The 27,731-nt window shown below is 39.5% G+C and overlaps 3 protein-coding genes across 3 annotated transcripts; 1 reads left to right on the top strand and 2 right to left on the bottom strand.

Moving 5' to 3' along the window:
• Positions 1 to 5,913: 5,913 nt before the first annotated feature.
• ela2 (elastase 2) lies at positions 5,914 to 8,435 on the bottom strand. The gene is made up of 8 exons (XM_058643234.1): positions 8,384 to 8,435; positions 8,165 to 8,253; positions 7,974 to 8,071; positions 7,599 to 7,721; positions 7,381 to 7,517; positions 6,526 to 6,671; positions 6,259 to 6,411; positions 5,914 to 6,004 (listed from the first exon to the last, which is right to left on the bottom strand). The coding sequence occupies exons 1-8, from the start codon at positions 8,418 to 8,420 to the stop codon at positions 5,987 to 5,989; spliced, it is 801 nt and encodes a 266-aa protein (XP_058499217.1). The 5' UTR covers positions 8,421 to 8,435; the 3' UTR covers positions 5,914 to 5,986.
• Positions 8,436 to 14,109: 5,674 nt separating this feature from the next.
• LOC131469071 (chymotrypsin-like elastase family member 2A) lies at positions 14,110 to 16,980 on the top strand. Its single transcript, XM_058643916.1, has 6 exons — positions 14,110 to 14,311; positions 14,426 to 14,523; positions 15,291 to 15,413; positions 15,543 to 15,679; positions 16,166 to 16,311; positions 16,528 to 16,980. Exons 1-6 carry the CDS (start codon positions 14,192 to 14,194, stop codon positions 16,903 to 16,905), a joined length of 1,002 nt encoding a protein of 333 aa, XP_058499899.1. The 5' UTR covers positions 14,110 to 14,191; the 3' UTR covers positions 16,906 to 16,980.
• An 82-nt stretch (positions 16,981 to 17,062) lies between these two features.
• tmem51a (transmembrane protein 51a) lies at positions 17,063 to 25,833 on the bottom strand. Its single transcript, XM_058643915.1, has 3 exons — positions 25,079 to 25,833; positions 21,824 to 22,256; positions 17,063 to 19,922 (listed from the first exon to the last, which is right to left on the bottom strand). The coding sequence occupies exons 2-3, from the start codon at positions 22,204 to 22,206 to the stop codon at positions 19,511 to 19,513; spliced, it is 795 nt and encodes a 264-aa protein (XP_058499898.1). The 5' UTR covers positions 22,207 to 22,256; positions 25,079 to 25,833; the 3' UTR covers positions 17,063 to 19,510.
• Positions 25,834 to 27,731: the final 1,898 nt, after the last annotated feature.

The raw sequence follows: 27,731 nt of genomic DNA, 5'->3' as shown, positions 1-27,731 counted from the left end.
CTGACTCATACTGAGGTGGCACCGAGTAGCACATACAGTTCCGACTCTGCATGAACTTGGAATAGGTCCATGCTCAGGCCATATGTCTACCCTCACAGTCCATCACAGCATCCATCTTCTCACACCCTAAGGCCAACAACATGTGTAGCATTCAGTAGCCCTCTAACCCTGGACATGAAAACAGATGGACAGAGGTCAAAGCCGAGTCAGAGAGCGCCATCCAGGAATTCTTCAGAGTGCCAAAAACATCTCATCACAGCACAGAAGAGGCTGAGAGGTTACATTTGTTAAACATTACTGCTTTGGTGCATGCTGGAAACCTCACACCTGCTGGTGTCTGAGGCTCCGCCAGCAATTGCTGCAACAAAGGCTGTTTCTTATCAAAGACAATGCAGATTTTGCTTTCTTTTTTTCCCGAAAAAAAAAAAATAATTTTCATGTACGCACTGACAGCATCACACATTCAGTACTGCATGGGACTGAAGTGAACCATAAACTAATGTCAGAAAATATTAGCCTTGTGTTGATCCTTGCAGCATTTTTCAGCTGAGTTCAGTTTAATACAGCTTATAACATGGTTAGGTAATGTAGTCATTATCTTACTGACTAAATGAAATGGACTCAAATCTATACAACCTGGTTTTATTCATATGTCATTTTATACAGACAATAATGCCAGTAAGAACACAGGTATTCTTCTTAAGAGCTGGTGCTGTGTTGTGTCATGATAAAATAATTTACTACTAAAATATGCATCTAAATGCAGGTGTTATCATTCATTCATTCATTCATTGTCTACCACTTTATCCTGCAGATGAGGGTCGCGGGGGGGCTGGTGCCAACCCCAGCTGACATAGGGCGAAAGGCGGGTACACCCTGGACAGGTCATCAGTCCATCGCAGGGCCACATCATTTACTCTCACAACGATGGTCAATTTAGAGAGTCCAATTTGCCTAATCCCGGCAGGTGTTATCATTTTAGATAACGTGCCGCATTTCACTAAATGCTTCTCAACTAACTTGCACTCCAATGTCAGTTTCCGTTTAGCATGTAACACAGGAGCATCTGCCTGAGTGAGGGCTACAAAATAGTCATGTGTCGCCATCTTGTGGTGAAAGAGGAACATTTTCAGATACAATGACAACTCATGCAAAGTGAAAGGTTGTAGTAGTGCAAACAGACATGCAAACAATAACATTTAAATGAAATAAACAACAAAAAATAATACAAAAGTGGATTATCGAAGACAATCTGGGAAAAGAAAACATATTCGAAAAGGGGTTGGAAGAAGTGCAAATTTAATCCCATCCCTCCATGCTCTTCAAACAAACGGTTTCACACCATAAACAGGGTGTAGTGTGCACACCAATTAAATATTTGCCTTAAATTATAACCCCCTTCCCCTACAGTGAACAAATTCTGAATATTTCCTCGTAGTAGATTTATTTTATTGCTGTCTGTAAGTAACTTTGACTGTAAAATAAAAAAAAACGAGTAACTAATCTGTGTAACCTGCTTTATGAATGTTAAATAAGGAATTAAAGAGAATTACAAATACTTAAACAGGAATATACCATGTCAAAAGAGTAATATACATGTTATCCAGTACTGAACGTCAACAACAAACCAATCACAGTTTTACCCGTTTCATGGCATCTGTCCAATGACAGCCGATGAATATACAAATATGTGTGGTAAATATTCTGTTTTCATAAATACTTGATATAAATAATAAAAAAAAAATTCTAAATGTTCCTTCAAATCAGTGAAAGATGGCCTTCTTGGGGCAGTTTTGGTTGTCATTTGTGGTTGAAAAACATCATGATTCACTTTTCTGGCAGCATAGCAAATAATTAATTGGATTTAAATTAGTTGAAGTCCTTTCACATTGGGCAGTTAATTCATTTAGCTTCACCTCTGCATGCCAATTGCATGTAAGAACAACTAAGGGAGCTAATTATGCTTTGTACATTAATGAGTGAGTGGCATAGTTAACTTCAGATCTTGCCCAAAATCATCTTAAAAGGTAGGTCACCTTATCTGAAAATGTGAATGCTGGTCGAGGAGCGATCGAAAATGAGGTTGCTTATTTAACTGATTGACTAGTTTTCCTGTATTTCAAATGGTAGTTGACATGAAAATTAGCCTTGGGAGCAAGAGAAAAGGAGAAGTGTTATGGGTATGTCACATCCTGGTTTTAAATGAGATTCCTCCAGGTACAAGACAGGACAGTAATTGGGGTTGTACAAAGAGTACCCATCGCTGACCTGCATATCTGCCTAGTGTGCTCCTCTATTATGTTAACAAGAGAACAAGTTAATTAGGTCCAATTGAGGACAGACCTGCAGGCGCTTTTCATTTAATATCAAAGACGAGTGTTGCATTTCACTAGACCTGCAACTAACAAGTATTTTCGTCCATTTATCTGTCGATTATTTTCACGATTAATTGAGCAATCTCTTGGTTCATAAAATATCAGAAAACGTTAAAAAAAAAATGTTGATCAATGTTTGATGATGTTCTCAAATATCTTGTTTTGTCCACAAACCAAAATGATTCACTTTAAATTATTTCTTTGTTATATGGAGCAAGGAACTGAAGAACTTATATATATATTATATATTTATAATATTTATAATACTTTTACGATTATCAAAACAGTTAACGATTAATTAAGTAATTGATTAATATTCGATTAATTTATTATTATTAATCGAGTAATTGTTTCAGCTCCACATTTCACAGTGCACTCTTCACTGGCATAATACACATCAATGTCTCACATCTGTAGATGTAACATACAGTATGGTGTACAGTATATAATTTTAAGTTAGCAATCAGTGAATCTCTTCTTATACTAAGCTACTGTCACACATCAACCACCCTTTGTTATTTAAGTTTATCATAGTGAGAATGTCTGATTTACAATCCCCATGTAAACTGAAATACATGGGTTAAAAAGTGACTGAGTGAGTGAAGAATGAAGAACTGGTGTGGCACTGAAAATGTAACCCAACAACTACAGATCTTCTAGATCAGTATGAAATCAAATTAATGAAAAATACTTTTGCAGTTTGCAAAAATAGTTAGTTGTGTAAATGCAGCCTTTGTCTGTTTCGATCATCACTACAGTGGCATGTGAACAAGCAATACCCACAGCATTATGCCCCCACAGCTGCCCCTCATCACAATTGTACTTACAAGGTAAAAGATGCCTTTGGGATCGTTGCAGAATGCTGCAGCAGGAGGGAATCCACTGGCTGTGCAATCCAGAGGTACATGGAGAAACATCATGTTTAATAAGACCTGTTGCAACGATGTGTGAAAAAGGAAATCAACATTTAACGTTCACAAGCAACTGTTTTTTTTCTCCACAGTCACAGCTACATCTGTTGACATGCTTGTTTACTAAAATATTAGCCTATTACATGACTCAATGCTTTCAGGTATGTAGACATACTGTAAAGACAGGTGATTTAGGTGACTTTGAATACAGCATGGTTGTTGGGTTAGTGGAATTTTCAGTTCACACTCGATCATCTCAAGAGTTTACAGAGTGGTCCAAAAAAAGCAATAATGCATTGTTGATGTCAGAGGAGAATGTTTAGACGAGTTCACTTCAGAATGACACAGAGACAACTGTTAAATTACAACAAAAACTGAAATAATTACAGCCAAGGTACACACTAGACCGTGTGTGAAAGCACAGCATGTCCAACCAACTGGGCTACAGCAGACTCACTCCCAATACTTTATCAGGAGCCTTGTGTACCTAATAAAGCGGCAAGTGAGTGAATATGTCCACCTGGAGGTCATTGTGTACCACATTTGGTAAAAAAACATACCAAATATACACTAAGGTTGCATCGAACACCTACTTTTATTAATGCTGTTGTATTTACTCTGAAAATAAGTTTCTTAACTTAGTCACTTAGTTATGATGTATTGAATATAAACCAATCAAATGATTCATCTCTACATTAATGAAGCTACATGAACTAGAAACTCATCTCCTGCTTTATAAAATAATATTAACTCACTGCAGAACACAACAACAATTAGTTCAGCTTATGATTATTTTTCCTCTTTGGGGTTTGCCTCCATTTTGTCCTACCTGTCCTCTTCTGTAAAGCTAATGTCCTCATGTCTTCCTCTTTTTAAACACCCTTGTCCACTATAATCACTGTCCCTCCTCTGCACGTGACCAAAGTTAAGCTAAGCTAATGCAAGTCTGTTAAATCTCTTCAAAATACAAACTGTGACTAAAGCTTGAAGTTAACCACATTGCAACAAGCTTAGCCCAACAACTTGCTTTATGACAGGCAGCAGGGTTGTTTTCTGTGAACTTCTGTGAAATAACAAACAATAAACGCACATACCGGAGGGCAAGACATCTCCTGTTGCTAATAGATGGTTCAGGTGGTGCAGACACAGGTGTGCTCGCTCAGCTTCTTCTACGACAACAGTCTCTGAACTGTTTCTCTGGAACAGCGGCAGTTTTCCCTTAGTGGACACACTCGGAATTGCAAGACGTTTAATTCCTTTGGTTCCCTCACAAAACTAAAAGAAAATGACTGTATCTACACAGTTTGACTACTAAAACTTTACCTTGACTTCCAATTCGTTATTCAGATGGAGATAATGATTTCTTTATCATTTTAATTACCTTTGAACATTCAAAAAATGTCTTGGGTTTTGGTGTTCCTAAAGGTGGGTTTGTTCCAATCCAATCCAACTTTATTTATAAAGCACTTTAAAAACAACACAGTTGGCCAAAGTGCTGTACATAGACATAAGGACAAAAACAAAAGTAAAAAGAGTAATAAAAACAGAAAAAGGCAATATCTCAAACAGGAAGTGAGTCAACCTGCCTGATGTGTAAAGGCAACTCATTCCACAGTTTGGGGGCAGTGACTGAAAATGCATGTCTAAGCTTCCTTTTGCCTTAGGGACAACTAACAATGACTTATCTACCGACTTGACAGAGCGTGAGGGAGAGTATGGCTAAAGCAGGTTGGACAAATACCATGAAGACATTCAAAAACAAATACAATTATTTTAAAATCAATCCGAAAACGAACCGTGAGCCAATGAAGTGACACTAAAATTGGAGTAATGTGCTTAGCCCAACATAGAATACATAGAGTGCATTACAGTAGTCTAAGTGAGTCATAATATGTCTTAGAATAAGCTTTGTTTATGTACTTTTGAAAGTGGACAACAAAGCTGAATAATATACATTTACCTAAACATGTGATGATTACAATCAGAAAAATAACATTCAGTAGAGTGCAGGAATAAATATTTAAGGCAATGTATACACATTCAGTAGATGGTTATATAGAGTATCGATCTGTATGTGTCTTTGTACAATATAAAACTGTTGTATACATTTGTATGTTGATGCATATACTGTAGGCTTGCAAAAAGAGTTTTAATGTAGGCTGGTATAATGTGACTTGTAAGTGCAAGAGGTGTGATAACAAACACAGCAGGAAATATAATAAGTTAAATAAATGTTTTCTGGCCTTAATGTGAGTCATTGCGTATCAGGAAAGACATCGATGGTCTGTGACAGCTCACATTTTGTAGCTTCCGTCTGTCTTTGGCCATGATGTTCAGCAGACCACACAGGAAACAGTATGGTTGTTACTGTGCCAGATGGCAGTTAAATGAGTGTTCTTACTCCTCTTAGCCACAACCCCAACTTCTATGTTTATGTGGTGCATGCGAAATGTTTCAGACTCACATTGGCTGTTTACGCCAGATTTCTAATCGTGATCTCTAATGCATGTCAAAGAAACCGGGAGCATAATCCAGGATTTATGAATACTGCTCAAAATCACCCTGCCCAGTGCATTTACATGTAAGCAATTAATAGCAATTGAGACAACATTAACAGAGGAGACTACTGCGTATTAGGCACAACTTTATTTGATGGTCAAGTGTAGTGGCCGACGATGACACAAATTAGTCCAAGATTGTTTAGTTTGATGCCATCACCTGGAGAAAAAACAACAACACAATTTTAAATAGGACACAACACCATCTACCTATTATCACTACTACTTATGAGCTGCCAAGAAGGTTTATATTAAAAAGTGAGATGAATACCACTGTGGTAGTGAAGAATTTCAACAGACCAGCAGTAATTTTAGGTAATTCTTTCATTTGTGTGGTAAACAGCAGGTTCTCAGCTGGTGGGCAATACAAAACTTTTAGACTAGTATTTTACTGTTTGATAGTGTTGCACTTACGTTGTTGATCCAGGCGATGTAGGCGCTGACCTTGGTGAAGACAGAGGGCTTCTTGGGGTAATTGCAGCCCATGCTGGAGCCGAAGCTCACCACGCCAGTAACTGACCAGGAGCCATCGGGGTTTTGACAGTTCAGAGGACCACCAGAGTCTCCCTGAAACAACCAGGGCAATATACAAATGATTTTTTTTTAGTAAAACAGCAACAAACTTTCTTTTTTTCATAGAAACATTACAGAAGCGTGTTGAATAAAATGAATTGAACTCACATTGCAGCTAGCCAGCTGTCCATCTCCTCCAGCACAGACCATGCTGCGGGTGACCAGGCTGCCCCACCAGTCATACTTGCTGCAGGTGGAGTGGCCGACCACAGGGAGGAGAGCCTGCTGCAGGATGTCGGCAATAGGACCTCCAGCTTTAGAGGAGAACAGGGTCTTATTCCACAAACTACATGCATTCTGCTCAGTGAATCTTTCCAAAAATCAGAAGGTTTTGAGGTTCAAAGTAGAATAGATTGTTAGTGTGTTGTATAAGCTGTTAAAGGAATACTTCACTGATTTGCATTTAGCGTTGTATTACTAGAATAGGGGTAGTATTTTTGAAAAATTGTGCTTCCCAACCTGTTTCCCGAGTGGAGAAATATCTTCATTCTTTTTTTTTGTTACGCGCCCACTAGTGACACTTGGTCCGAGGCTTGAAACTGCAACGCTAATTCCGCACTTTTTTTTGCCCCACTCGTAGGGGAACAGGACCTCATTCCCAGAATGTAAACAGTGTCCACCAACAGTTATGCTAACAGGACCAAGTGTCACTGGTGGGCACGTAACAAAAAAAAAAAGAATGAAGATATTTCTCAACTCAGGGGAAACTGAGGATGGGAAGCACCATTTTTTATTCTATGTAATGCTAAATGCTAAACAAAGCTAAATGCAAATCGCTAAAGTATTCCATTAAAGTCACATAACCGTATGAGGCAGAGACAAAATAAAAGCATCTAAGTAAGGCGAGCTTGAAAGTGGACTCTTAAGTTATGTTCATTAATGGGTAGTGCGATATCAGCTGATGATTAATGAAAATGAATTTTATCTTGATATTTAAATAATGACGAATAATCGATAACTTACTCCAGAGACGTCCCCAGCCAGTAACGTAGCATGGAGCTCCATGCTCCAGCTCTTCACCAGAGTCGGGAAGGCAGGCAGGCATGATGGAGTCAGAGATGGTGACGGGAGTTGCCAGCTTGATCAGGGCAATGTCGTTACTGCGGCGTGAACATAAATACAACATTTACAAAAAAGAATTGGACATCATACAATGCGGCATTATTATATGTGACCCTTACCGGATTCTATAAGAGTCCCAATTTTCATGGACGACGATCTTGGCGGGACTGATGGCGATGGAACCAGCCTCGTTGTTGTCCTTCAGATTATGTTTTCCAACATAGACTCTGTAGGTGCGGCTTCTGCTTGGCCACATAAGCAAATAAATAAGTAAGGCAAAAATCGATTCACAAACATGTTACCCAGAATGACTGTTCTATTCCGACTACCTGACTTTAATGCATAATAGCAGCAATGTCGGTTGAGATGGTTTGGGTTGGTATGTTTCGTTTCATTATGTTTTTATCCCGTGAAGCACTTTGAGCTACATTTGCTTTACATTACATTACTCTTTGTAAACTTCCTCCATATTTCTGAATCTTTCGAAGTCGTACCCAATGCAGTGAGCAGCAGTGAGGACCCACTGGCTGGAGATCAGAGTTCCACCGCAAGTGTGGTAGAAGTTGGAACCACTCTTGTACTGCAGAGAAACCTGAGGAGAGCAAACAACAACAGTGACAATACTTTATGACTTTTGGGAATGGACCAAAGGACATAATGAAAACAAGATTTTTATAAAGATTACCTGCCAGGGCCAGCTGTTCTCACGGACATCATCTCCACCGACCACCCTGGTGATGATGGGGGCGAAGGTGGGCAGGCCGCACCCGTAGGCTGAGAGAACATAGTGATTTATTTATTAAGCATCGAGTTATTGCACAGCAAATCTTGACATCAGCAGCAATTTAAAAAAATCAATTATGTTAAACGCTGTAAATGACGAGGCAGAGACTTTAGAGCTTACCACCAGCAACAAACAAAGCCAAGATCACAAACTTCATGGTGACTGTCTTCAACGGAAGTTTGGGGAGATCTACTCCTTCTTATATAGCGCTCTGATGAATGTTTGAAGAGTTTGTTGCGTAACATTTGCAGCCAGGAAAAAAAAGCCTTGGCGATAAGTAACGACAGATAACCCCCAAATACACCTCAAGTTGTGTGTGAACATCACAGATGTCTCACAGAAAGCAGAGTGGGTCTGGTCATTGGGCTTGATGTTCACACTGTGTTCAAACTGTACGTTTATTTGAAAATGATCCACTCGTGTGTCTTAATCGATCAAAGAAATTCATAGTAAAATCCAAGTTTTCGATGTGCAAATACATCATTTTTACTCGGGGATCTGGAGCCATGGTTTTTAACCTGTTTCTAAGAGATCACATGGGGGCGCAGAGCTTTGTCTGCTCTGAGGTTGTGTGGTTATTAAAATTGATTGGATAACCAGAACTTGGTATCACCCAAATTCAAATCAATTTTTAAATCACATTTAAATTATTTATCATTTACATATACATTGAAAAATATTAAGAGTCACCTTGGTTTTGAATTTTAGGGAAGCACAGGACCGGTTTTTATCCATATACACTGAGATTAGGAACAAAAACCCACAGCTGCTGTTTATTTTTTCATATGTGTAATTATTCACTTTATTCTTTTAGTGTGTGCGCAGTGAGAGGGGTTCAGATTGTTGAACCCCTGTTTCGTCTTTGACACAAGCGAGGGGGACGTCAAGGATAAAAGGTTGGGAACTGCTTGTCTTTCTTTCTGTCTTTCTTACTTTACTGTTCACCCCTGTCCCTCGAAATATGCTAATATATAGACCTTCCTCCACCCTGCCTGCACTCTCTCCTTCACCTCTCTTGTTCACTATCCATTGCTGTGGATGGTTGACCACAGGTATTTAAACTCATCAACAATCTTATAATCTGCAAACCTATGCAAACACATTTTACATCGACAATACACCTTAATAAACATTTCTGTAACTGTGCCAGTGATAGCCGGCTATTTATAAACTATACAGGACAGCAAAAAGCTGTGTACAGCCTTAGAGGAATATTTTGTATTATTAATTATTGACTTTCATTTTCCTACAGTCACTGGGAAGAAAAAGTGTTTTCATGAGGTCTTAAGCTGCTGAAGGACTCAGCAATTTTTTTTCTTTCAAATGGAAATCATATTAATATGAAGAAATAAATACCCTCATTCGGCTGACTTCAATAAACAAGTCCCAAAATCGTCTATAACTCGAGGACACTTTGACCACGGCCTTGTATGGTCTTTGTATGGCCATGGTTGTATGACCATGGCCTTTGACCATGGCATATTAATTCCTGGCCATTTTGGGGTCCTATTAGTGTCAAAGAGTCTTCACGGTTGCATAACAATTAAATATATACTGTATTCAAGTGAGTTTTAGTAAAAATGTGGAAATACAGGCATGATGAAGGTTGTGGTTTGTGGTAAGGATCTTTCTGTGAACTCTGTTCTCACAGTATTCACTGACCTAGTGTTAATCGCAAGTGTTGAATCGTGAGGTGATTCAATGATTGTATTTGTGGATTTGTGTCTTGATTAAAGACGTTTGCCAAGACCAAGTGGCCAAGACCTGCAACAGCAGTTATTATCCAGCAGATTTTAAACTGATGGGTTAATAATCTCACTATATTTCCACATTAAATGTATTTCCTCTGTAAATCCACACTCTTGAAAGGCTCTTGGAGCTTAAACATTGCTGCTTCCTATTTTGTCTGTGTGAACTTATTGTGTGGACGCACACACATCTCTCACTGGATATTCATTGTCTCTGTCGATAGCGTGTTGCTCTTGATCCTGACAACTGTCAAGTCAAGTTTTATTCACTATCAATTGATCTATTAGGAATGAAATGTTTGATATGGATTATCTATGACACTGTTAATTATAAGAAATGATAATAAATAATCACAATTCAAGTTATATCAGTCCACAAGGCATTTTCAACAACAGAACATTTGTTTCCAACACACAAATACCAAGTAGACATTATTAGAAAATGCTTTCTTTATTTGAAGGTCAAGTGTAACAATGATACAAAAAAAAGACATAAAAACATAAAGACAACCAAAGTCCGATTTGTAATTACTGTTAAACTCCATATTCAGAATGATTATTACTGTGCTAAGCCATGTAAAAGACTGTTTTAGAGGACTGGATTGTAAAGAGCCTGTAAAGAGCAGGTGACTCTATCTAAAGACAGATCAAACATTTGAGTTTTGTCACCTGGAGACAAAACAAATAATTTGGACAAACATTTGACTCGTCAATGTTTATCCACGTACGTTGTTGATCCAGTCGATGGAGGAGCTAGTGAAGACAGCAGGTTTCCTGCGGTAATTGCAGCACGAGCCAAAGCCAGAGTCTCTCTGAAAGGTAACAAGGACAAACATGTCTATGACCATTGGAAATGAAAGACATAATGCAAACAAGAATTCAAAAAAAGATTACCTGCCAGGGCCAACCAACCACCCTGGTGATGGTGGGGGGAAGGTGGGCAATAATTAATAATTTGACTAGTGTTAAAAATGTTAGACTAGACTCAGTGCTCTATATTCATTTACAGACAAGGTTACGTCACATTAAATGGTCATGGAAACAAACAAAGCCATGATCACATACTTCTTGTCTGAAGTCCGATTTGGGGAGACCGACTCCTTCTTATGTAATGCTCAAATAGACATCCGCAGAGTTCAGATATATTGCATAACATCTTCAGCAAGGACCGGAAAGTGCAGTCAGGAAAATAAGTCAACAGACTTGCAGATAAGTAATGAAAGATATCCCCAAATACCCATCTACCACCTCACCCTGTGTGTGTGAAACCCACAGATGTCTCACGGTAAACCGGAGTGGGTCAGACAAATGTACAATGTTATACAGTGTTATGAACAATATGGGTAGGGATATGGGTAATTGATGCATTTATCTTAAATTAATAGCAAGTCATTGACACGAATTAATCCTACTTCATGGGATGAGTGGCAAATAATATTAAAGTACTCAACATAAGAAATTATATATGTTCAAATCATGTAATACTTTGATGTGTTAGCATTCTACATAATTGTGATAAATTAATTCAATTTGTGGAAAATCTTCATATTGCAACATTTTGTCTATTGTGATATTTCAGTCTGAATTTTCATGGATAAGAGAGAGAAATCCTTCATTTTGCTCACTCTTTCAACAAAATAAGTCCAGGACACCTTGGTCTCATAGTCCTATTCATTTCTGTTATTTTTTGATGATCTTTTATCTCCACCCTAGTGTTCAGAAGACAAAGTTTGGCACCATTCCTGAAGGTTGCATAACTAAAAGATGTGGAGATACAGACATGATGACGTTTGGGGTTCTTGCTCGCGTTGTTGCTGGTGGTAGGGATCTTTAAACATCACTGTCATAGCCAACATTGTTCACCTGTTATTGCAGGTTTCGTGTGTTGTATTTGTCCCCTCAGCCTGTGGTGTGGTGTGGTGTGGTGTGGTGTGGTGTGCCCTGCCCTCGTTCCCTCCTGTGCTGACTAGGGTGGTTGGAGGGGAAGATGTCAGGCCACACAGCTGGCCTTAGCAGGTAAAACTAGTTTTATAGACAATTAAGGAATCAACTTCTTCAAAGAATGAAAATAAACCAATGAGAATGGTTGAAAATAAATCAATAAAATACGGTTAAATGAATTACAAATTGGCTAAAAGTGCAAAATGGTGAGGAAAAATATTTTTAAACTTGGCTTGTGTGTTTCAGATTTCCCTGCAGTATAACAGACAAGGTGAGTGGAGACACACCTGTGGAAGAACCTTGAGCTCTCACCAGTGGGGCCTCACTGCTGCTCCCTCTATCAGATACAGTTTGTTTCTTGTGCATTTTAACTAAAGGTAGAACAGCAGTAACTCATTATGGGATATTACTTCAGATCTGTAGCTGATGGGTAAATTACTGTATTTCAGAATCTTCAACAATTCAACATTTCTACACTTAGTTTTGAAAGATTCCAAATGTAAGGACTTACCAGAAGATTAAATGGCTTTGTAGGAGGACTTTGTTCCAACAGAATTATCTTTGACCTTCACAGGTTGCTGCCTCCTGTTTTTCTGTCTGTGAACTTACAGCAAAGGCAAGGTGTACAGCATTACCTGGTAGAGACAGAGGAGGGCGCTGTGTTCATGGGCACGAGACGTGGAACCCCTACATCATCAGCTAGAACGTCACTTTTCTCCAAGGACATAGATTTGTCGCTGGATGGGGTCGCCTCAACAGTGAGTCCCTATTCTCAACATGAGATGCATTTAGTCACTGAAATATTATCAGAAAACAATGCCAAAGTCTACAGTTATAAACCAGGCAATCAACTTTTACTTACTTTCTCAGTATTTCATGTCAGATGGACCAGCTGGAATTATTTATTGATTGATCAAATACATTTGATAAAAAATAAATAATAACTTTGTCCTCCACACAGCTGACATCCTGCAGCAGACCCTCCTGCCTGTGGTGGACCACGCCACCTGCACCAACGCCTGACTGGTGGGGTTCTCAGGTGAAGGAAACTATGGTTTGTGCAGGGTATGGTTGCAATGTGACTCTAAAATTATCAGTGACACAGTGACATTATATATGTAAAATGACACATTATAGGACCAGTGGTTTATGAAATCAGTTAACTGGAAACAGCCATTTGCTATTTATTTTGTCCGTTTTAAGTTTGTTGTGCATTTACGTATACATATATATATATATATATATGTTTGATCATATTTTCCGTTCTGTTTTTTGATTGAAAGTGAGTTAAAAGGTCTAAAGCCAACTGAGAAGACGAAGAAAGCATCTACGTTTATATTATAATAAATACAATTTTCAACCACAAATGAAATCAAATATTTTGTTCTTAATTACATTTTATGGTTGATACTATCCTTTGTTTAATTGCTGTTCAAAACCACATGATGAGCAGTTTCGCAGAGGAAAGGAGATTGGAGATTGGAGAGTTTTGGTTTTTACTTTTATTCTAATAGGTTAAAGATAAATTACTCCAGCTGAAAGAGTGATGGGAAAAACATATCACCAAACACCTGTTTGACTTTCTGCATGTTCCAGCCCCGTTTCAAAGGAATCAGTCAATAAATACATGAGAACAGCCTACAGTATATATACAATCCAGTTCCAGGCACACACTTTTTGGCTCAAACTCCACCGTCATGAGGAAGCTGTTGGTTCTCGCTTTCATCGTAGCTACTGGTAAGACACCTTAAATATTCTAACATATACTTAAAGCTCTAATATTAATCCACATACATGATCCTTCTTTCAACGAGAAAATTGTTTTTATGTGGATTATTTATTTGCGTGTTTAGTCCAATATGTCTTGTTAGAATTTGTCTTGTGCACCAAAACTCCAGAGCAGATTTTCAATATCTTCACATTTTGTTCACATTTGACTGAATGTACCTACAGTATATATTTACCTAAAAATATGATAAAAAGCAGGCAAGACCCAAAGTTGATTAAGGGCTTGGCTAAAACCAGAAGACATATTCTCTAAAAAAGATAATAATAATAGTAATCCATCCATCTTCTACTGCTTTATCCTCCACATGATGAGAATCTCAGCTGACATAGGGCGAAAGGCGGGGTACACCCTGGACAGATTGCCAATGCTTTACAGGGCCATAATAACAATAACAATAATAATAATAATAAGAAGAAGAATTACCTATTATTTTGTAGTGTATGGTCTAAAATGATAATATACACTATTTTCCTTGTCCCAGCCTATGGATGTGGTCTTCCCACTTTCTCTCCTGAGCTGAGCAGAGTGGTGGCAGGACAGGATGTTAGGCGTCACAGCTGGCCCTGGCAGGTGAGCTTTAGCAAAAAAAAAAAACATTTTATGATGACACCTATTTCTCTGCACTTACATCTCAGGTGTGTATACGTTGATCTTCCCACACTATCCTCTTTCTACTCTGCTCAGATCTCGCTGCAGTCAGACAGCAGCGGGGGCTGGAGTCACGTCTGTGGAGGCACTCTCATCTCCTCCCACTGGGTTCTCACTGCTGCTCACTGTATCAGGTAACGTCAACTACACACTAAGAAGAAGGCTGTAAATACGGCCAGAAAAAAAAGCACATAAACCCTCTGTAACTGCCCAGATTCTTTGCATTCACTGGTCATAAAATGCATGAAAGCAATAACGCGGCTCCAACTCGTGGTGGCTGACGCAACATACCTCACTGGTGGGATGACGCTTTTATGTTGGTCTATAACGTATACATAAAGTCTCAGTTTATAGACGTGTTTTCTGACTGGCTTTATGCAAATCATGAATGAGTGATTTGTCTTGTGAAATCCCGTCCTTCTGAGGCTCAGATCAGCAAATAATTCCTGTAAATAGCTTAATCAAAATTGAAAGTTGAAGTGTCCCACTCCTTCAATCTTGTTTCATTGACTGACCTCATGGGTTGCTAATTGAACTAAGCTTCTCTTAATGCCACTCATGACGGCGTTCATAAAGTTTCAGTATGTTGAATTCATTAATGATTTCATATATAATACTAAAATCAGTTTTAGTTTTGTCTTTCTTCTTGTGGAAACGGAGGAAAGTGTGAGGAAGTGTGAGTTCCAACTTAACATTAAAGAGATCTTGTTGTCAGGGAGATGAAAAAAAAAAAGCCATTTAAAAATGTTTGGTCATATAACCAGCCATGCACTATAGCCCTACAGGTCAAACAACCCTTTCAAATCCACAGTCAGCTTACTCGCTGTTCCACACAGGCAGGAAAAGTCAGTACAACTGTCCACATCCCAAAGGGAACACCATGTCTTCTGCCATCCCACAGTGACCGCTACAACTACAGAGTGGAGCTGGGCAAACACAGTCTGAAGGCGAGCGAGGAGGGCTCCGTAGCTGTGAGGGCAGCGGACATCATCACACATGAGGACTACAACATCCTGCTCAGCCGGTAACAGCAGCCGGCACAACTCAATATCACGTCGTGAGTTAAAGTGGAATGATCAGGCCACCAAAGCAATGATTAGTTCACTGGAATGTTCACTTCCTGCATGTGGGTGGACTGTTTTGACTCTTGCAGTAACGACATTGCCCTGATCAAGTTATCTTCTCCTGTCACCTTCTCTGACACAATCACGCCGGCCTGCCTCCCAGACCAGGGTGTCGTCCTGAGCCACGGTTCTCCCTGCTACGTCACGGGCTGGGGTCGACTCTCCAGTGAGTCAACGCACCACAGCAAAACTGATATTAAATTAAAATATTCTTCACAGTCAGCGCACTAGAATATCATGTGATATATTAATCCTACTGGACTGTAAGCTAAAACACAAGACTTCACTATGCACTGTAGTGCCGCTGTGTATTGGCATCAATGGGATGATTCAACACATGTCCTGATACAGGGGTGCCATGATTCTGAGAAAAATAACAATGTTCTATGTTTAAACACTATCTCTAGTGAGAGGAGGGGAAGGGGGGTAGAGTGAAATGGATGAAAGCCTGCTCTCAACCCAAAGTCTGAGGCATAAATAAAACAAAAACAACACTGTCAAGAACATTTACACATCGATACAAGGCTTCAAAGAACCAATACAGTATCATCACGTGAAATGTTGTGATACTAATGATTATTTTCTACACTCCTAAAATACAGCAAAGATGAAAGTAAATTCTACTTGAGTTGAGCTGTTTTCTTCCCCACAGCCGATGGTCCTCCGGCTGACATCCTGCAGCAGGTTCTTCTGCCAGTCGTCGGCCATGAGATCTGCTCACGGCCCGACTGGTGGAGCGTCCTGGCAACAGAGAAGATGGTCTGTGCCGGTGGAGACGGCACCACTGCGGGCTGTAACGTGAGTTAAAGGGAGGGTCATCTTGAGACGCATGCAACAACCTATTAGTGGCCAGTGACAATCTTGTGTAGTGTAAAAAAAAAAAGAAAAGACAATGAGAGGAAATGTACTTTGAAATGGGGTAGAAGGAGGCGGTGGAGGAATTCATACCCAAGTGTCGAAACAAGCTGCTAAACAACGGTCTACATATGTGCACGTGTGTGTGCTGACCTGCAGGGAGACTCTGGTGGACCTCTGAATTGCCAGAACCCCGATGGCTCCTGGGACGTCCACGGGGTTGTGAGCTTTGGCTCCGGTCAGGGCTGTAATGTCTTCCAGAAACCTACAGTCTTCACACAAGTCAGCTCCTACATCGGCTGGATCAACACAGTAAGCAGCATTTCCATTTGGTTATCACCACGCCAGTATAAACAGTGTAACCTGAAGCAAACAAAGGCCTCAGCTTCCAAAAACAGGAAGTGTGTTTTAATAGTCTTTTCTCTTGTTCACTCTGCAGGTTATGACCAACTACTGAAGAAGCTATTCAAGGGTTTTGTTTTGTATTTAATTACCCCAAAAACAATGATCTATGATGTGTTTTCTTATGTCTGCTGAGATGTTTCATTACTCTGCATGTGGGACTTTGACCAAACCATCGAGAAACGTGTCTTACCTTCAGCTTTCAGAGTAAGGAGCAGAAACTAAAACAAGAAAATCACAATGATTGCATGAGAATAATAATCAAAGGCGAAATACACATCTTATACACTGGTTTCATAAAAAAACAAACACTTTTATTTCTCATAAAATATTCATGAGATCAATTATTTTTGCTCTTCCGGGGCGGACAAAACTTTCCACAAACACAATTAAAACTATGACAGACAAGTATATATTCACAGTACACACAGTATAAAAGGAATTATATGTATATAAGTTGTAAAAAAAAAAAAAAAAAGCAACAGTAGATGAAACAAGAAATGTGTGTTTTGGGCACTTGGACACTGAGAATGACTGACATTCATCCAATTAAAACCTTCTTGAATACAGAGTAATAAAATCAGTCATGTGGTTTTCTGGTTCTGTGGCCAGTGAGGTACAAGGAGTCTTTATAGATAATTAATACACAGTGTGAAAAGTCTTAACTTAAAAAAAGTGACAGAAATGTGGACATACATCTGTTAAGCTGTCAATGACCTTGTTCCATTCAGCTTTGACAACAAATCCTAACACATTAACTGCACCGGAGACGATTTATAAAAAAAAAAATCACTAATAAAATGTGCCTTTTGCAACAAAAAAAAAAGGTAAAAAAAAAGAAATATTGTGCAACTTCACCAAACTTGAAATGTTAGCGTGAGTGATAATAAACTGCAACTGTTTAAAACCTCGAAATGTCTCTTTTCTCTGCAAACTTTTAAGTGAAAACAGGGCTGCGAGTTGAGCTGTGGCTGGAGGAATGTGATGAGTGCGAGGGTGAGTAATAGTTGCTGTTATTATGGCACAGCTGCACAGTCAAAGAAACTCTCTGTTGGTCATCTCGAATACAGACAAGAAGCAGAGGCTGCTGCCTTTACAGCTCAACTGTGCTCACTGTGGCTACAGCCGAGGGCTTTCAACTATTCACAAAGCTCCTTCCTTCGTGTCGTGTCATACTTCCTTCTCTACTGTCCATAGGAACAAAAGCAATGCTGTTGTCGAAAGAGCATGATCTTAGCTTAGTTTCAGTCCTGTGAAATGCTTTAGGTATGGCATCGGCGGGACTCTGAACACATTAAACTGCACATTAGTGGCTACAAGTGGAAGACACAGCCGTCAGTGAGCATTACCACTTCATAAAAACATGATGACGTGAGACTTTGAGGGAGAAATGTATGTTAAATGGTAAACTAATGGTGAGCAATGATGTTTTGGTCATACCCTACCACCAACTAAACCAGAGCTACAAACCTGTATATAAGATTTGATCAAATAGCCAGAATCATGCCTCCAATGGAAGACTAAACATCATCTTCTAATTTGAGCAACTAATGATTATTTTCCACTAACAATCAATCTGTTGATTATTTTCTTAGTCGCCTGGTCCTTAAAACACCACAAATCGGTAAAAAAAAATGTCGACCAGTGTTTCCGAATGCTCAAATTGACGATGTCCTTCCAAATATAATTTGTTTACTTATTTAAACTGGCTGTCAAATAGTAATTTAGCTGAAGTCCCTACCTTAAAATACAGCTTCCCTAAAGTGAAAGTACTGTTTCACATTGTCTCCATATGTTAAATAGCTTCTGTTCCACTGACCTCTTCATGTGCAGCACAGTGTTTTAAAAAAAAAGAGGAACAGGTTCATTTTTTTCTGTTAAACATAAATATTGTTTAAGTGTACTGATACTATACGGTAAAACAGGTTGTATATTTCTTCAAACATTTAACAACAACAACGTTACCGACCATGTTTAGCCTGCCTGTTACTAAGAGTCATGGCAGCTGCAGCTGATGTTATGCTTAGCAAAAGAAGCATCTTAAATGGTGCAGTCCAGTACACTCCATCTCACTATATGCTACATAAATATATTTTTTAAAAACATGTTTTAGTTATGCAGACAAAGAAAGAAACAAAAGAGTAAGAGCACAGACCTGTGTGTGTGTGTGTGTGTGTGTGTGTGTGTGTGTAAGACACAGTAGACTCTCTGCAATCTTAATACAAAACTGACTGTCTGGACCACAAGTACGGTCCTGTACTGTACAAATACTGTTGACAATGAGGGAGTTTCCACATCAGGTCGGGTCAGGTGAATGCAAACAATGTCACACACACCGTAGAGTCTACTTTTAGGAAACTACTGGCAGGAATCCAATACCGCACTTGTAGTACAGACACTTCACAGATTAAGTGCACCTGCGTGTACTGTATTCATGCATGCAAACAAATACCACAACTGCAAATAATGTCATGAAAACAACTTTGGCGTCAAGAAACACTGCTTTTTGGTGGCTGCTCTGAATTCACTGTGCCACATTGTCACAGTAAGAAAAGATCCAGCAAGTCCGTCTGTACTTGTTTCACAGATCCAGTCAGTTCCCAAAAAAATCTAGTTTTATTTTCTGTTACCTACTTCGTAGTGATCACGTGATCATTGCTGAACTTTAAAAGTGCCTCTGTGAACATTCTGGAGGAAAAGCCATCTTCAAGTCCTGGCTTAAGTTTAGATCATGTTGATCTTAAATGGGAGGCACTTTACCCTCATACTGTGGTGGTGGAGTTAGTGGTTCCACACTGATTTCAGCTGCTGGCTGAGCGTTATCAATGTTTTTCATGTGCAGCTTCTCTGATTTAATCCTGCGGATCTTGATAGGGAGGAGCTTGCGGGTATTTTTCGCAGATCTACGATTTGGCGCATCAGCGGTGGGAGCGGTGGGAGCGCTGGAGGCCGGAGCGGGTAGTTGTGACGTGGCAGTTGCGGGCTCTGACCCTTCGTGTTCATACTGTACTCCATCAACTGCAACCAGGTCATCGTAGGAAGGTAGATGGGAGGAGCTTGGATGGTGGTTGCTCTGACTAACCGGGTACTGGCCACTGCCTACTGCCTCCTCATAGGTGGGTACAGCATACCTCTGCGCTTGTTCCTCAGCACTGCAGATGATTGTGAAAACAGGGGGAAAAGTAAGCATGGATTGAAATCTGATTTCAGAAGTCAAAGAGGCATATAATCTTCATAATGAAAATCTGATGTCAAGTGTTTTACCAAGGCATCAGTGCTTAAGTATGATCTTCATTGTCAGGGATTTTGTGGCCAATAAATGACTTTCATACCTCTGTGAAATTATCTATATGATATTCTTGAGTTACCCTTAAAATAAACAATCATGGGTAATATGGTATAATAATGACAACAACAACAACAACAACAAAAACAACAATAATAACAATAATAATAAATTATTACAAAATGTTTTGACCTGGTATTAACATCTGTTCTCTCAGTGTTCACTTTACATGTGGATAGACTCAAGTGTAACGGTTCACATCTGGCATTGAAATGCATCGTGTATGAGTCTCCTGTGACCACATCTGATCAGATCTGATGTCCTCGCCCTTCGTTTAATAGCCAACGATGTCATCAGTTTGCAAGAATTACATTTTGTTTTTAACAGATTGAGTGTTCGCCGTGAGCCTGTTTGTGTGAGTGACAGAGAAAGGAGATAACGAGCCGAGTGAGTCAAAGTACGGCTGAAAAAAAGTAAATCGAAATTTCATCAAAATCGTAATATAGCCTACAGCAATTCTGCAGGAGCCGCAATATTTTCCTTAAGCCTTAATGTGAGTCAAATGACCATTTTAGACTAAATATTGTCCTGACCTATACACACCATATGCTACGGACTGAAGAGAAAATCTTTGCTTCTCACAGATCTGCACAAATATCACACACTAATCATTTTAAATGTTAGTCAAATCAATTATGTATAAAACTGTTCAGCCCTATATCAAAGCACTACTTGTTTTGAAAAAAGTTTTAACCATTAGAAAAAAAATCACTGTTAATAATATGGCTGTGGCTGCGTCCCTGTCTGTCTTCAAGAAGCTCTTGAGGACCCAGCTCTTCCAAGAGCATCGTCTGTCCTCGCACTTACCCTCCCCCCTCCCCTGCATCATCTCTTTCTGCACTTGGACCCACCTCTGCAATCTCCACTGGTCCTATCTAGTGGAGTTCTTTCCAGGACTACTTCTATGTAGCTTATTCCTCTTTTGTAAGTCACTTTGGATAAAAGCGTCTGCTACGGTAAATGCTTAAATGTAAATTAACTAATGTCTGGGCGCTGAAGAGTGTAAAATACTGTGAAACTACAGTGCATGAGACAACAGCTGAGGAGACAGTCTCTCCATGTAGAGGACAGACTGTGTTCATGCAGCTCCGGTATGTGATCGGACGGGACGACACATTGGGAGTGTTCAGACCTGTACTTTGCATTATCAGGATGTGATCAGGTCACTCAGGACAGATGTTAATACCAGGTCAAATGTAGCATCCTTGTACTAGCACTGTGTACCAGTATATAGTACTGGGCAAAGGTTTTTGATTTGTTGTTTTAGCAATGCTATAATGACCATACAGTATAAACATATAGTATTATATCTCAATCTATTATATATCTCAATATGTTGGAACACATTGAGAAAATACAGGAACCATGTATGCAGTTTTTCTTAGGTTATAGTATCATGTATTTGGTGTGAGATACCCTTAGAAACTTACACTACCTGTGTTTGTTCTACTCTTTCAAGTAGAAAAAGATCTGCTGCGAGCCTGCAAAGGAGGTCTATTATACCAAGTTTGTATAAGACACGTGCAAGCAATAAATCCACATGTTGTATGAGTTTGAGGCCTATATACAGTATAAGACCAACTTTCAGTCACTCACATCATTGAAATTTGCCAATTGATGGCAGATTTTGACAGACAGACACAGGTGGCGGTACCTTGAGACTTTTGCACAGTGCCGTATGTATATTTATTAAAAGATTGGACTCACCTTTCTCGTCCGCCCTGATCTGCCACCTCGCGGTTGTTCTGGACCTCCTGGAGATAGCGCTGCTCCCGCTGCTTATTCCTCATTCCCACACACAAGGAGAGCAGCAGCATGATCACCCCAGAACCCACCAGGACAAAGGCCACCGACGATGCTTTGTTTTTCCTGCCCCCAGTGCTACCATCTCCTCCTGAAATACTGCTGCTGTTGCTGGCTGAGTCTGCAGGTACCACACTCCACACAATCATCACTATGCCGAGGGCAATAAGCCCCACCCCCAGAGCACACAGTGCATACTGAGAACCAGAGTTTCCAGTGCCGCTGTTGCTGCGGTTATTGTTGTTGCTGCTAGTTCCTCTTCTCTCTGCATCCACGGTGGAGCGCATCTTGTCAGTCTCTGAACTTCAGGAAAACTGTCACCAGTGAGGTTTAAAAGCTGTAGAGAGAAAGGCACATGGTGTCACGACACAACAATAAATTGATATATAGTAATCCATGACTGAATGAATCACCATCTTTTCTGATGATCACGATTATTCAGTGAACTGAATAGCTCAGGTTTTTAAACTTTTCTGGCCTTTTATGGACCAAAAAACAGTTAAATGAGAAATGTATCAATACATTAATCTTTGATTTAAGTCAGGGGTGTCAAACATATGGCCCATGGGCCAGAACTGGCCCACCGGACAGTTAAATCCATCCCGCAGGATGAATATGTGACAATTTCACATTATGAATAGAATCAAAATGTGAAATACTATATTTCTTTCATTTCCAGATACCTGTGACTAAATGATTTGTGCCTTTGTAGATCCACTGTGATCTGCCTGTTATAATGCAAACATATACATGGTAAACTTAGGCATAACATTGTTGAATTTTCACTTGTTTTTCTCAAGAAACTTCAGGTGGTTCATAATGTATTGTGTAAAATGACACTTTATAAAACCAAGGGAAATTGGCCCACTTGATTTCAAATTGTGCTGTATGTGGAGCCTGAACTAAAATTAGTTTGACACCCCTGATTGAAGTAATCATTAGTTGCAGTCCTTTATCAGAATGATGATCTCTATTCTATCTCTCATGTCCAGGGATTTGTTTATCAGCTTCTAGAAGTGGGTGTGTTGCACAGTAAAAAAAAAAAACAACTAACAGCAGCGGACTTGATCCTCTCAGTCACTAGTTATCCTATGTCAGCAAATTACACGGGGGAAATTAGGACTGCTATTGACACAAAACAAGTCCTTCAAGTAATGATGCAAGATTACTGGCAGGTTTGTTTTCCCTCCTTATTTTGTTTTGATTATTACCTGTTTCATGTAAATTGGAAGGAGAATAGCTCTTGGCAGCATATGACAGCAGTAGACCAAAAAACGCAACTAAAATACCACCAGCATACTCTACCATCAATCCCAAGGCCACCCCTCCTGTATAACTGTTTTAATTGTTACTAGATCAGAGAGTAGGAAAGGACTGCTGTAGAGTTCAAACAAAACTTTAAAAATTAACTTTCCATATACTGTATAACCTGACCTCTGTGAATATACAATAATACGTGCCTGAAGTAATCACACCAGAGAATTAACCTTACATAGTTACACAGCCAAGTTTGTTGGTATAGCCAGTGCGTAAAGACACGCCCAGACCTGCTGAGGGCCACAGAGAGGATCTGGAGTCAGTAAAGCCAGCTCCATTTTTAGGAACACCCCCCCCCCCCCACCAAAGAATGTATGGTATGATACTGAAGAAGACTCATCATGACAACTGGACACCAGGCAAAATCCTCATATCATACAAGGCAAAGCACATGCACATGCAAAATTCAGCTGATTCACTCAGGGGTGTGAAGGAATGTGTCATAGTATATGGTCGGTCTTGGTTCATTCCAGACAGGAAGTTTTATTTCATAATACAGTAAAGTGAGGTGTGTAAGACACTGACAGAGGTGCTCATACAATCCCTTCATCCACAGATCCCTGTACGACATACATCGATCAGACATGATATTGAAAAGTTTCATTATTATTAGAATGTGAATACTCAAAATGTCTGAGGCCACCATTACATTATTTGTTATAATGACCATACAGTATAATTATTGCTCGCAATTTATTGGAACACATGCAGAAAACATGGGAAACATTTATTCTTTTTAAAAGTAACATATTTGTCAGATTAAAACAGAAATAATCTGCTTCTACAGGTTAAAGTGTCAAGTATTTACTGTGACCTACACTGACTCTTGAACAATAGCACGACCCTGGTTCTCTCTTAAACCTGGAGTGGAACCCTCATAAATGTCATTAGTTAGTCCTACATTAGTTTGTGTTTGTCCTTCTATTTCAAGTCGACAAATATCGGGTTTAATCGAGACATGTTTGAACATCACATCCACATGTTGACAGTTTGCTAATATATGAGACCAACTTGTCTCATCATTCCAATCCAAATACCAATGATCCCCAGAATGTGACAGACAAAAACAACAGAGCTGGTGGTTCCCCAAGACTTTTACACAGTATTGTATGTACACACAGTAAACATATGTAAAAATATAAACACATTAAATCCAAAAATCACAATGTGCACCGAATTAAACACAGATAAATGAAAAACACATTTTGCATCTGATTCATTTTTAGCTCAGTTGGATGGAGTTTAGGACACAAAGGAGATATTGTTTTATGCTGATAATTGCAAATCATTTTTTGGGGCGTGTCTCTGTATCCACTCTGTAGGAAATTAATTAGAAAAATAATAATAATAATAATATGAAACTGTAAATGTTGATGGAAACTGGCTAAAACACATATGTAAGGGAGATATGCTCACATTAGCCACATGATTACATGACAACTGATTTTAATGCTTTGGCTGATTAGTCTATAATAGAAAAAGTCCCACTGTGCAGTGGAAACAGTTTTAAACACTATTTACTCTCATTTTACTGAACAAATCAGGTCATGGGTTACACTACGCCTGTGTGTGTGTCAGGGTCGCTCCTGTTTGAACATTATATTTTACATACTTACTTCATAGTAAACGTTATTTAACTTCAGTGCAGAGTCTGCCTCATTAAACGCAGGGCGGGCTGCTCACAACTACACTTACGTAATTCGGTTTCAAAAAAAAACCCCAAAACAACTTTTCGGGACTTTCCAAACAAACACAAACTTGTACAACTACACTGTACAACTTTCAGTGGCCTGTTACTTCATGTGTACTCTTTCAGGGAGTGACGGTATTCCCGCTTATTACCTTTGCATGGTCTGACAAAGACAGTGAAGTCTGCTTCTTCTTCTTCTTCTTCTTCTTCTTCCTCCTCCTTCTTCTTCTTCTTCTTCTTCTTCGCCGAGCAGGGAGGTGTGGACCTTCACTGACGCGCTGCTGTTGTGTGTATGTGGCAGGATTCCGTATTAATAAGGGTTTGAAGATGAGAAACTTTGTTTCCTCCCCGAGACGGACGGACCCAAACACCCAAACACACACACACACACATGCAGAGAAGGCGGAGGGAAGGGGCGAGAGAGAGGGAGGCAGAGAGGGAGGGGACTGAGCAGCGCCACGCGCCCACTTTCATTAACTCTTTCACTGCCAGTCTTCATACATGACAAAGTCAGTCAGGGGGGGAACACATGTTTAAAATATGTCTGGTATTTTACCTCAGCGTGGTTGTCATAGTCCCAGTGATGTTAATCTTGGAACGTGCCAGATGTTTTTCACTCAACAACAACTTTCTTGTGACTTATCTAACTATATCTCCCTTAAACCAAAACAGAACGTTCTATTAAGGTTGAATAAAGGGTGGGACCAAAGTAATGTTAGGGGAATGTTCTGAGAAACGAATGTGCAACCGAGAGCTAACATTAGGAGAACCATAGGACAACCTGGGGCAAATCTTCAGGAAACTAAAAGGTAACATTCTCAGAATATTCTGTGAACCAGAAATTGTTAGCTGGGTATAGAGCAGTCATGATTTATTATTGTTTTTATTTTTTTTACGATGTCACTGATATTAAGGGGACAATAGTGCAATACAAGACTTTGCAGTAGTTGTAACTTGCACTCTGTTTGCTTGTTCTGACATGTAAATGCATGACCAGTACGACAACAAAAATGCTGTCTGCTAAAGAGGAAGTGTGCTACTGGCTGCCATTCAAATGTGGCCTCTAAGGCAAAATATAAATTAAAAAATGTATCTGCATTTCTAGTGGAAGAAGATGATGCCGTTCCCTATAAGATGCGTTTGCAACTTTCTTTCCTATGGGTGACCTTCCAAACAAAAAGGCTGTTATGAAGTTCCCTACTGTCTCTATGACAGTGTCCCAAAGAGTGTCCTCAGAGGAAACAATACCCAGTGTTATATAGAAAAGGCCAATCTCAGTGATAGAAATTAACTGAACAAGAGCTCAAAAATGAGCCTTGTTATCTTTTAACTTGTGTTTTCCCCCAATTTGGTGAATGGGGAACATGTATGTAGTTCAGACTGCAATACCTACAGAGTCCACCAGTGGGCCGCAGCCCGTACATTAGGAAACACTGAGCTGAATGAGTTCCTGGAAAGTTTTTCCAATGAGCTATTTCCAGATAAATTACGTTTAAATGCATAAATGGTGTAAGACAGAGAAATAGTAATCGCAGAAATAACAGTTACAGTAAAAACTAAAACATTTACTTGTTAAAATGAAGTAATTTTTCCTCTGTGACTCAGCTGTTTTTAAATAAGTCACAGCTACAATCAGGAGTGTTGCAAACAAGTTGGCAAATTCCCAGAGCTTAGAGGTCCTGAGGAGAACTGATTCTATCAGTCCACAACATTTTAAACCCATTAGATTGTATTATTAGCAATGTACAGCAGACTCATCCTAAACCCCCAACTCTGGGTCTAATACCCAGGCAACTTTTTTCCCTAAGGAGTAACACAGTGAGAATTGGTGTAACTTGATGCGCTGACTCATCATGCAGTCAGTTTTTTTTTTCTCCCTAAGGGGAGAGTGGAATTTGTTTCATTTTGGAGTCAACTAGTGAAAACATTTGTTTTATTTCTAGTCTGTTTTTATGTCCGTTCTGTGATTTATGTGTGACGATGCATAGGTCGTCTTCACAACGTCAGGAAAACAATACAATCAAAATGAAAATGAGTCTTGAGAACTCATTCACTGCTCTGTGTTTGTTTCTTTCTGTTTTTCACACCAATATTTGACCACTTCGTATAAATCTCCTCCTAAATCATTGCCGTTATAAAATCAGGATGAACATCACTGACTCACGTTGCTTACGCAGTACCTCCCCATAAAACACAGACCAAGTCAGTAAGTTGTATGTGGGCCATAAATATGAGATTTATACTTCCTCTTTGTAAATTTACCACTCACTTACTGTCACTCCTTTGAAGCCCTTTGGACGAACCAGCCTTGAGGACCAACCCAGCCAGTTTTCCCATAACACAGACTTTTAACATGCATTTAGTCAGTTATGCTGATGTGATTGTGTATGTACAGTTCTTTGAGTTTGTCATGAAAGCTACCCAGAGCAGCAAAAAGTGGGCTCCACCCCTGCTTCCTTGTCCCAGGGTCTTCCACTGTATCTGCCTGCCACAGTAAAGACTTAACTATTTTACGATAATGACAAAACCAGGTCAGACACTTGCTATTGCTGTATTGTTCCTTGTAGGTGAGGCAGCCTTGTTGTTGGGCTCTGGGGAGGTTTTGTTCCTCCCGGAGCTTTTGTCTGGTTCCTCTGTTTTACTACAAGCACACATAAACATGCACACATGCACGCACACACACACACATGCACACACAGGAAGGACAGAGTAGCACAGTGGATAAGCCCTGATTGCATCTGGTAGTCTGGATTGAAGTATCACCACCAGCCTGTGATCGAATTAAGCAACATTTTGGCAACTACA

Source organism: Solea solea, chromosome 11 (genome assembly GCF_958295425.1).
Source record: "Solea solea chromosome 11, fSolSol10.1, whole genome shotgun sequence".
NCBI classification, from domain to species: domain Eukaryota; kingdom Metazoa; phylum Chordata; class Actinopteri; order Pleuronectiformes; family Soleidae; genus Solea; species Solea solea.
The sequence above is the reverse complement of the archived record's forward strand: the minus strand, read 5'-3'. Positions and strand labels throughout refer to the sequence as shown.